The sequence below is a fragment of the Gallus gallus genome, chromosome 7, assembly GCF_016699485.2.
Source record: "Gallus gallus isolate bGalGal1 chromosome 7, bGalGal1.mat.broiler.GRCg7b, whole genome shotgun sequence".
In the NCBI taxonomy this organism is placed as follows: Eukaryota; Metazoa; Chordata; class Aves; order Galliformes; family Phasianidae; genus Gallus; species Gallus gallus.
In genome coordinates, this window is record NC_052538.1 from 24,291,173 (window position 1) to 24,302,577 (window position 11,405).

Sequence of the window (11,405 nt, forward strand, 5' to 3'; positions counted from 1 at the left end):
TACACTGATGCACTACCACTGATACAGAGGTGGCTAAGGCACTGGCATCGCTGTAGCCATGCAAATCACTTCTTGACCTCTCTTCCTGAAACTAAACCCCCTCTCATTGAGGAAACAGCCTCAAAATATATAGATGATCCTTGGAAAAAAAAAAGAAGTGAAACAAGTATCCCTTTTCCACAGACAACTTCTATCATGGAAGAAAAATCATCTTCTTGCAGATGCCCATGAACTCATTATGTTCTCTTGCCCTGTACGGAGCACACTTCTGGTACTTATGGTTATTAGTGCCCATGCAGGTTCAGGTTCCTGGGGCTGCACTGAAGTCTTGAGATAGAGCACTGATGGTATCTTCATTACGGTAGAGAGACACCGGGTGAAATAAAAGGCAGCATTACCTAGAAGAACCTCTGCTGTTTTATTCAGATCATGTTCTGACTATCTCTAAGCACAAAGTTCCGTAGGAAATGGACCACGTTATCTGAGTTCCAACACATGGTTTTAAGATGTAGAGAGAGTATTACGCAGAGGTAAAACCTCTGACAGAAAAACACTTTCACCTCTCTTGGTATACAGATCAGGTAAGTCCCTTCATGACATTTATAAATGGCTTCATCCTTTCTCTTTTACTAAGTTACTTTCCATTATTTTTTGAGCAAATAGCTAAAATCTGAAGTGTTTTTATCACTTTTAGAAGTGCAGTTGCATCACTTCATGATGAACTCCCAATTTTTTAACTGCTTAACAGAATGGATAATAATAGAATAAATCAATAAATCATTGCTTTGGCATCTCTTCCCCCCCTCCCCCCATGTACACTGCATTGTTTTCATTATTTAAAACATCATCAGTTGTGCTGATCCAGTGAACAGATGGTATTGTCAGCCCACAAGAACCTGGACAGGGCAATTAGAAAATTCAGAGACAAGATTAATACAAGCAAATTAATTATCAATAATACCAGTTCAGCAATGTGTAACAACATAGCAGCAACGTGTTGGTTTTTTTTTTTTTTTTTACTTTTTCCTGACACTATGAATGCATGCTAAATTGTCTGCTGCTACTTCCTGCTTTACCAAGTGATGCTCCCTCTGCATTCATATTCTTACTCGTTTCACTATTTAGCTATTTGGGCTCCATTTGCTTAAAACATCAGCAGAGATGGAGGAGGGGAAGAGGAAGAAGGGAACACACTATGGATTTAGAAATGATTATATGCAGCTAGGCAAATATGAATACGACAGCAGAGCACAGGACATGATCACACCATACAGGATCAATTCAATTGACCTCAAGGGACTTATTTTAGATTCTCACGTTGATTATACATTTAAGTATCTATCTCCATGCATGCTGAGAATACAATGACTCAGTTCCCCACTGGCAAAAGAAAAGATTCCTGTGGGCTGGCAATGGCAAAGACCATTGCAGTTGGAGGAAAGCCCATCCAAAGCATACAAGGGCTAGCTGAGTCAAACTGATTGCATGATCACTAATGACAGACATGCAAGAGAGGCACTGATGAGCAGTGGTCTTCCCAGACTTTGCTGGCATTCATAGCCTGTCTATCTCTCAGGAAATTTCATTCCTTCATCGTTGCATGGGAAGGCATGGAAAAAGCTAACATTTGGATAGGTTTTTTCTCCCTTTGTGAAGCTAAGAGGAAGAAAGCACATCTGAATACTTGTCGCTTGTGAAGAATACTTAAGTACTGCAGGCAGAGGAAGAACCAGGGATGTGCATCTGATTCTGTTTACTCAGCCTCCAAGAAAATAAGCCTCAGACCACAATCCAAAGATCAATATTCTCCCTTTTTCAGCAGATCTCTTCAAAACTTAGCATTGCTGACCACACGTATATAAAGGTTACTGTTTAACAGACCCCTTGTCTTTATCAGTGCTGACCTGACAGGTCTCATCCATGCTGTTACAGGTCCCAAATACACCTCCTGATCTTGATGGCTCAAATATTTAGAGTCAGAATTTCCCCTAAGTTTTCACTTACACTTGTCTGATTCCTACACAATTATTGTCAATTCAGATCACCACAAGGGAAGACTGAAATCATCAGTTAACACTTATTATCAAAAAAGGGCTACTTTTCCAGGAAAATAATTGATTTTTTTCTGTTCCAAAAAGAACATTTTTTTCTATTTCCAGGATAAATAGACATACCAATACATACCGCCTGTCCCTTAAGTGAAAAGGCTGTCTATTCTAACACCAGATTTAAATCTGCAGCAGATTAATGGACCATTTGTTGTCAATATATTTCAATAAATTCAATAGGAATTGTAATTTTAACACACGTGGGATTTCTGCATCTTCAACTGACAATCATGACTGGATTTAATTGAAGGGTTTGAAAGCCTCGTGTTCAGGTAACAAATGGCTGTGATTCTGTGGGAGGAGGAGAGGGCTGTGGTTAGGAATGGGAACGCCGTTGTTACTGAGAATAAGTTCAGCAATGAGAGTTGGAAGGTGTCAGTTCTCCAGGAGGTGATTTAGTCTGCTTCATCTTCCTTGCCGTGTAGGAAAGAATGGTCAAGAAAGATAAATTAGGGAGGGGGACAGAACGTGTAAAATAACAACAGGAAACAAACACCAGACTGAAGACCACAACCCAGGAATGATCCCACTGTTTCTCTTCTGTGGACACGGACCAGCCCTGCACTGCTCTTTAGGACAACAGGAGGAAGCATCAGCCCATTTCCACCTCACCTGAACATAAAATGGAAAAAGAAGAAACAAAAGCCATGTTCAACAACCATCCATCTAGAGCTACTGAAGCTACTAATGCTTCCAGGTCACAGAGAGCACAGTAAAGGGCAGATGTGTTATACAGCAGGAGAGGCTTTGGGGCTTCTTGTCTACCTGATAAATGCAGAAATCCCAGTTTCACCAGATACTGTATACAACCCATTCCAATATTATGTATGTGTCTACATAGCCATTTTCTAGTAATTAGTGTCCTGGAGAGAAATCCTAATGCCACAAATTAATCACAAGCAGCAAAGCGGGAGGAAATTATTTTGTTTTGTTAGCATTTGGGAATTCTGATCCTCTCTAATGATGTCTACTGACCCCTAGCCTGTAGCTGTGTTTCAGAGCTGTTTCTTTAGCAATTCTTTGTTTAATTAAAAACTACACAAAGAAGAAATCGGAAACATATTAGTGGTAAAAAAATGTTTTGACTTAAGCAGAATTTTCTCCTTCTGTCATTTTTTAGAGTTTCCTAATTTAGAAGCAAGAGAATAAGTTACTGAAATTGATGCTGAGTTAGATATCCAGCAAAAGCTGAACCAATTGCATTCTGCCTCCCAGAAGCGTCTTCCTTTTCCACTATAATAATCTGTCTCCCATTCTGCTCTTGTTTGCAGAACTTGACAGAAAAGAGCCTGTTAAAGGCTCACTGATAAACGAGCAAACATAAACGTCTGAACGCGATTCCTTCGGCCAAACCACTCAAATCAGAGATGGCACAGAAGCAGCACTTGGATGTTCCCTGACAGCAGCCTATGCTGAGGTTCCCATCTGTGAGATTTGGGAACTTCCTCTTTTGGGAAACGCACGCTGTGTCCAGGAGCTTAACACACCGTAAGAAAACGACATTCCAATGCAGACGTTTCAATATCCTGAAGCACTCCTCCGTGCTTCTCGTTCAACCTATTTAAGAGATTTCTTAGCCCAGAGCTGAGGAAGGGCCGACGTTCCCTGAGCTCAGCTCCAGCTTTCCAGAGATGCGGCACACAGAGATGATTTATTTAAGAAGGTGATGAATTTCTGGCAATTACTGAGGTCCACGTGCATACCGAAATCCGCACATCCAAACCTAATGAGGTTTCCAGGGAACTTGCAGCTATTACAGATTCACGGGCTCCTTCACTCAGCTCCTGGGAAAGCGCTTACGGCCGATTCTGTGCTAATTCGTGGAGCAATGAATAAGTAAAAGCCGTACAGTATAATAAAACCATTGATCATTACGCTTTAAAAAGATTGACTCCTAAATATTTAGGAAGGAGCGCGTATTCAATGTTTATTGGCACTGGGAAATTAAGCTGTCACCCGTGAAATACTAAAACTCATTAATGCAGAGTTTCTTTTTAAGTGTTAGGAATTAACTTTATTACCGCATCAGTAACGGCAAGCCTCAGCCTTAAATCGCCTGCCATTTAGCGTGAGGGAATGTTATTAAAACATATTAACCATAATTTAATTGACTGAGAAGAGGAAGGGGGGAAAAAGGAAGGAAAAAAAAGAAAGAAAATCAGACGGAATAGAGAAGCCGGCCCCGCTCTGTGCCGAAGTTCGATTCGGAGCACTCAGGGCACGAGCGGGGCCGCACCCCGCAGCTGCCGGGCAGAGCCGCGCGCCCTGCCGTTGGCGGAACAACAGCGCCCTCTGGCGGCTGCCGCGCCCCGGCAGCGCCTCCGCCCCGCGCCGCGCCGCTCCCCCCGACGGCCCTGTCCGGGCGGACCCCGGCGGCACCGCCCTTAGCGCGTGGGAAACTTCCGAGGGGACAAAAAAAGGAGGAGGAAGGCGCGACCCGCGGTTTTCCAGCCAGAACGCTGGAGAGAGAAGAGGAACGACAAGCGGGAACCGACGGCACCCGCGCTGCCCCGCCGCCGCTTCCCGGGTTGCAGCGCGGCTGCGTGCCCAAACCCAGCAGCCCCGACTCAGGGTGCAGGAGCGATCTGCTCGCATCGCCGCGCGGCCCCGTCCCGCAGCCGGCGCAGGGAGAGCAGCGGCTGCACCGGCTGCAAAAGAAGCCGGCAGTGCAGGCTCTGGTGGCTCCCCTTCGCTCCCACGTCCACAGCGGCGAGCAGGCAGCCCTTCCATCCGGCCGCAACTTTGCATTTCTGAGCTCGGTCAGCACACCGGAGCCGGGCTAACTTTCTTAGAGGTTACGTTGCAATAACCTCAGCTTTCAGCGGATTTTCTCCCCCTTCATACGCCCCAACCCCCATCCCAACACCAGGGAACTCCGCGCGCGCCCGCTACTCACAGTTCGTCGCGGTTAATCCCAGGTGCCAAAAACCGGCAAGCAGCAGAGCGACAGCCCCGAGGGCTGGGGAATCCATCTTCAGCCCCGCGGGGGGAAGCCAGCAGCCGCCCGCCTGTCTCCCCCGGTCTCGCTCTCCGAGCACCTCTCAGTCTCTGTGCGCTCCCTTTTTCTCCGCTCATTTACTCCATGCAGCATCCAGGCACTCCGGGTGCAGGGGCAGCCGAGAGACCCTGCTCGGCGGCCCTGGCAGGGGGGGAGCCGTTCCGAATAGCGGCGGCAGCGCCCGAGCCGAGCGCTCAGCCCGGCTGCCGCCGCGGCAATGCACCTCGCGAGCTGCGGCTGGAAGCGGCACCGGGCGCTGGGCACCTCCTTATAGGCGAGAGCTGCACTCCACCTCCTCCCAACCCCCTGGAAGTCACTCCTCCTCGCCTTCCAGGGAGGATCCTTATTGCAATCTTCACGCGTTGTTGATAAGCATCAGAGTCACGGAGTAAATCAGATGCCTGGAGGGAAAGAAAAAAAAAAATGTTTTTCTCCTCCCTCCCGCCCGGGTATCGCCGTGGCTGGAACGTTTTTAAAGCGCCCTCAGCTCGGTTGTTTGTTTGCTTACAAATAATATATTCGTATATCTTACTGCATGTAGTGCCAATACATCCTTACAGGTCCCGGTGCTCAGCATCACCCCCAGGGGATCACTGAATCGTTAAGGTTGGAAAAGGCGTCTAAGATCATCTAGTTAAAGTGGAGCCCCGGACGGGGCTGATGGGTGCTCCGAGAGCTGGGGACCGAACCAGAGCCACGTGCAAAGTACCGCAGCCTCCCACCCACCTGGATTTTGTGGTTGGTTGATTGACTGATTAGCCGAGCGCACAGGTTGTGGTTACCCCCCAGAGGGGTGAGAAGTTGGAGGGTAAAGGAAAGCGGAGTTTAAAACCATCTTGCTTTCCCCTGTGGTTTGTGTGCAGGCAGCCAGAGCACGCTTGGAGCAGCACCTTGTGCTGTTTGCAGTCACCTCCCTGCATGCTTGCAAACACAGGATGTAAACATCCCTTCAGGAACTCCGCTTTAATCACTGCTGAGATCTAACCTTGTTGCTTTGCTGCAGCATCACCTCACATCAATAGATTGCTGCATCAAAGTCAGGTCAAAACTGCATTAGTGATTGACCTGATGTGGGTAAGGAAAGTATATTTGGGCCATTAAAGTCCTTGTGAGGTAAAGTTGCTGGTCTTCAGCCACAGTCTCCTATTGAGGAATAATTAGAAGTTCATCTGAACCACCGTCTCACCAGTGAACAGCAGAGATTTGAATTGCTGGCATGCTATCAGCCTCATATTAATGTAAGGAGGATGGAGGAAATTTGTTGTGCTTGAATGCCCTGGAAATGTACAAGGCCAGGTTGGATGGGGCCGTGGGCAGCCTGATCTGGTGGGTGGCAGCCAGCCCACAGAAGAGGGCTGGAAAGGTCCCTTCCATTCTAAGCCATTCTATGATTCTATGATTAGGTGCTACATCGAAGAGCAGGAGCTGGGGGACATGCAAAGCAAGGCTCTTGGCTCTGAGGGAGCAGTCAGCTTGGGAAGCAAAAGCCCATGTTTAAAAAAAAGACCAAATTATTTCACCTAAGATCTAAAGAGATTTCTAAGTCTTTTGTTCTTTGTTTAAATGCATTTGCATACACTAAGGTTGTATCTTTTCCCATACAGGCCTGACGCGATCCTCTGTGCTTCACTTAATGCCTGAACCCATTGAGATCTCAGAAGCTTGGGGTGGGGGGCAGTCTGAGGATTACACCTCTACACAAGATGTCTGCTCTCCCATCCAAAGAATCATAGACTCATAGAATTGTTTGAGTTTTAAGAGGCCCTTAAAGTCCATCTGGTCCAACTCCCTGCAATGAGCAGGGACACCTACAGCTCCATCAGTGCTCAGAGCACTTCCAGCCTGACGTTGAGTGTCTCCATGGACTTCCATCATGTGGTGTGCTTCCACCACATCTCTGGGCAACCTGTGCCAGTGCCTCACCACTCTTACTGTAAAAAAATTCTTCCTTATATTCAGTATAAATCTGCCCTTTAAGTTTTAAATCATTTCCCCCTGTCCTATCACAACAGACTCTGCTAAAGAGTTTGTCCCCTTCTTTCTTACAGACCCCATTTAGATACTGAAAGGCCCTGCATGAATCGCTTATCCAGGAGATGTTTGCACAAGGATGCAGACAGCACCTTCCCTGAGAAGGAAGTAGGGAGCTCTGCTCATTTCCCATGGTGAGTGGGGAGAGAGATGTTCTCACCTTTCTGTCCTACAAGAAATGCCTTATCTCCATAAGTTGTACAGACCGTGTACAATACTCTGGCTCAGAGAACTGCACTGCTTTATTGCAGGTCAGGAGGGCTGAGTATTGAGAAAATTATGTTATTAACTTGACTTTTTCAGGTGAGTAATCAGGCTTCAGAAGTACCAGCAGTGCTTCCAGAGCTACCACTTGAGTAAACCTAAGCAGCAGAATATATCAGAAAGCTTAAAGCCAGAGTGGGTTTGCTCAGGAGACACACAAGTCTTTGACACAGTCACAACTTCACATCTATCCTGAAATTGGCAGAGGAATTCAGAGGAAGGAGATTAATTTTTTTTTTCATACTTTCCTTTTAAAAAATAATTAAAATTAAATGGACTGTGTTTCAAATATTTTCAGTGTCTCTTTCAACTATCTGGCACAATGGTACAGTTTTTAACTGACTCACTGAACTAATTAGTGGTTTGTTTATAGGAAAGCAGATGTGGAAATGAACTATGCAGACTAATTAAAAGCCAGCAGTAAATATGAGCCCAATATAATGCATCCCAGTGGCTACCAGTATGGATCTGACTGCAGATCTAGACCCAGATGACACTGTTGATGTTTACGTTGCACATGTGAGGTGCTGCTTTCCCAGAGGCACACCTCTTCCATAAGCTGCTCTGCATCATAAATGCCAGGCAGGTGCGTTAAGATTTGCAACGTTTGGGTGCGTGAGCACTACAACTGAGAAGTTATGGCCAGAGTGGAGGGCTACGCAGCTGTTCTTCGCAGGAAATTATGTAAATAATGTCACGTTTAAGGGCTCTTTGCCAGCAAGATTTTTATTAGAGCAAATTTATTAATTGCTATTAAAGCCGTTCAGACAAAAAGTGTGTCTTGCACTTGTTTATCTGAGGAGGTAAGTTTGTCTGTGATCAGATACACTGATTTTCTTTTGTAGTGTCGGTGAATGGCATCGGTACTGCTACAGCCCACGTAGAGTTTGTCACTAGAAGCTGTAACAGTTCAGCCCTTGTGTTCAATCTGTTTGAGTAATTACAGATGGAACCCTTTTGTCTTTCCCCAGACTTAGAGCACTCAGAGAAGACAGGAGAACAGCATTATGTATATGAATTTTGAAGAGCATATATTCCCTCAAACTATCATACATGGCTTTTGGATCACCTATTGCTGTTTCCTGTTGATAACAAGGAATTTGTCTGAAGAATCTCATGTTTCTACTCAAAAAGAAAAAAAACAAAGCTTTTTTTTTTTTTTTTTTTCCTTTTTTCCTCTTGGAGAATTCTATAAAAAGAATGGACTCATTCATTAAAGAAAATATGTGGAAAGCTTCCATAAAACACATCGACCCTCACCAGGTGAGTGCAACAGCAGGCTGCTCATTATCCGTGGATGGTTCCACAGCATACATAAGTCCCGAGGATAAGAAAATTTAATGATCTGCTGGGATAATCTGATGGCCAGTAGCATTTTTGAGATGCATGCTGAGATTAGGGTAAAAGAAATCAGTTGTCAAGCTGTGCAGTGATTATTGGAAGACAAAGAATTAAAATCACCTTTTCTTCCCCCTTGACTTTCCCTATGTTATTTTGCCCCTATCTTCTCTTATTATGGTTTTCATTACATTACCTTGTCTGCCTATACAGATGTATGTGTCAGTCATGTCTAGATATAGCTAGCAGACTTAATAGATCAATAACCTGGCTCAGTAGTAGTACAAATGGCTACAAACTGGCTACAAATGGCTAGGGACTTCAATAGGCCTTATATAGGACACACTCTTCCATATTGTGATTCCAGTGACATTGTACATTATGGTTCAGGAGAGTTACAGAAGTTAAGCTGGTTCCTCACCAAACACAGGTGTCAACTCCAGGTGGACCATCCACAGTTATCCCCAAGCTGTGTTTTTTTTTTTTTTAATTAACTGCAGTCATCCAGGTGTGTTTACTGTTCTAGAAGCAGTTATCCACCACTCAGGGGAGACCTGTGAGCGCAAGGACGATGGATACTGACAAGATCATAGAATCATAACAACATAAGAATGGCTTAGGTTGGAGGGGACCATAAAGATCATCTAACTCTAATCCCCATGCCATGGATAGGGCTGCTACCCACCAGAACAGTACTCCATCCAACCTGGCCTTGAACACCTCCAGGGATAGAGCACCCACAGCTTCTCTGGTCAACCTACCTAATGGAAGGATAGACTTTACAAGGCATTGGCGTAAATGTAAAACCCATTCCTGTGATCAAATCAACAATGATCATCCCTAAGGGGAGAAACGTACACAAACTAAATAATGCATTTTTTTTTTTCCTTTTTCAAAGTCATACAGTTTTAAGTTGGAGCAAAGAAAGCCCTGAAAGGTCCCAGGACACTGTCACTGGATGAATTTAATCCTTGAAGAACAGCGCGCTAACTAATAGGAATGTAATATATAATAAGAACTGTGAGTCTCAGCTGAGGTCAAAGCCCAGCATCTATCCTACGGTACTCAGAAGCTTCAAGGCTAACTAGAGGAATAAAATGATAAAGTATGACAGGTATGTTAGGAAAAATCTCAGTCTGGTAGGCATTTCAGTTCAGACCTCAGCATCAGAAGGGAGGCATAAGGTATCTGTATGAACACCTATTTCCATCTGTAAGGAAAGCAACTTTCTTCTTCATTCATTAGTGGGTATCTGGTCTCCATTTTGCAGAAATTTATTCATTCAGTTGTGGAATAATAATACCTGCCATGTTACTGATGTAAGTAATGACATATAATGAATAGACAGTGGGCTGAATTTTCAGAAGCAATTACTGATTTTGCATGAACAACCAAGGTATCCCTTAAGGGGCAGTTTTTCAGAACAATTTGGCCTTTGCCTGCTGAACATCAGCACCATGATCTGTCTGCCCAAACAGTAGAGTTAAAAGGAGAGACATGCACAATCATTAGAGTCCATTGAACGCTTGCACCTCAGCACGCCACTTAATTCACAGACTCATGCTTGAGGAGGGAAACAGCCACCTGGGCCTACATTCAGAATGAACAATTTTGAACATCTCCATCATTTGGCAGAGGAAGTTTGCAAGGAGTGAAAGAGAGCTAATTTCATCAAATAAATCATTCGTGACAAATGGCTCATCCAGCGCTAGCACTCAGAAAATTATTATTAGCAACAGCTGGGCTGGGTATGACAACCTATATTCAGGCATTCTTTCTACTTTTCTGCTTGTCCTTCAGTAATCTCTGTTATGGATAGAGGTCGGAGAGGAGTGAGGAGAGGGAAGGTATGTGGAAACTAATGCAATCATTAGGTCATTTTTAACCTTGCTGCAATTAGCATATAGAAGGAGCCAACTGTGAATAATGGGAGGTGAGACTGCAATTTAAACTCCCCTGAATATACCCTCACACGCCATCAGGATTTCTACATTTAATCCTGCAAGAATAAGCTGCACCTGAGCACTCCCGTGTTGTTCACTTCTCAGGCCCACATATGGGTGGTCTGTGGTCCTGAGCTCATGTTTTTAAAGCATCCTGCCTTTCTGAGGTTATATTCTCTGATGCAGTCATGGCAGGAAATGGAATAGAAAATGGGATTAATAGGGGTGGCTGAATCACAGCGTCTTTGGGATTCTTCTAGACAAGGTCCTTGCTGAGGGCTGGGCTGAAAGCCTGGACTAAACTATAAATACGTATATATATATACATCTTACTTTGTATATGTATACATATAAATGCATGCATATATACACACATACATATGTATATATGTATATGCACACAGACATACACACACAGAAATATGTGCAAAATGAGAAACCAAACAAGGTAAACTCACCTCTCTCTAGGAGATCCATTTATTGCATACTTACTGACTTAAATTGTTTATTTCCTCTAGGAAGTGGATGCATTTGCATCAGAATGAAACAATTCCATGTAGACCTACCACTGTCTTTTCAAAGCAAAGTGATTTTAACTCCACGAGGGCTAGCTGATTATACCATAATGTCTAGGCCTGAGTCAGATACGCTCACATTACTTCTGACTTGAGCCAGCTTGAGGTACAGGAACCTCTGCTTTCTGCCAGCCTGGATTGCCGATTA

General features: G+C 44.5%; 1 protein-coding gene across 5 annotated transcripts in view; it reads right to left on the reverse strand.

Annotated features, from left to right (window-relative positions):
• Nucleotides 1-5,489, reverse strand: part of CNTNAP5 (contactin associated protein 5) — a 264,296-nt gene extending 258,807 nt beyond the window's left edge. For 4 of the 5 annotated variants that reach the window (XM_015289821.4, XM_025152202.3, XM_025152203.3 and 1 more), the window contains exon 1: nucleotides 5,005-5,351. In XM_015289821.4, coding sequence (XP_015145307.1) covers nucleotides 5,005-5,080 — 76 coding nt within the window. In that variant the 5' untranslated portion in view covers nucleotides 5,081-5,351. Of the gene's footprint in view, nucleotides 1-5,004 lie in introns of all 5 variants that reach the window. The other variant, NM_001048079.2, reaches the window with a different exon arrangement.
• Nucleotides 5,490-11,405: the final 5,916 nt, after the last annotated feature.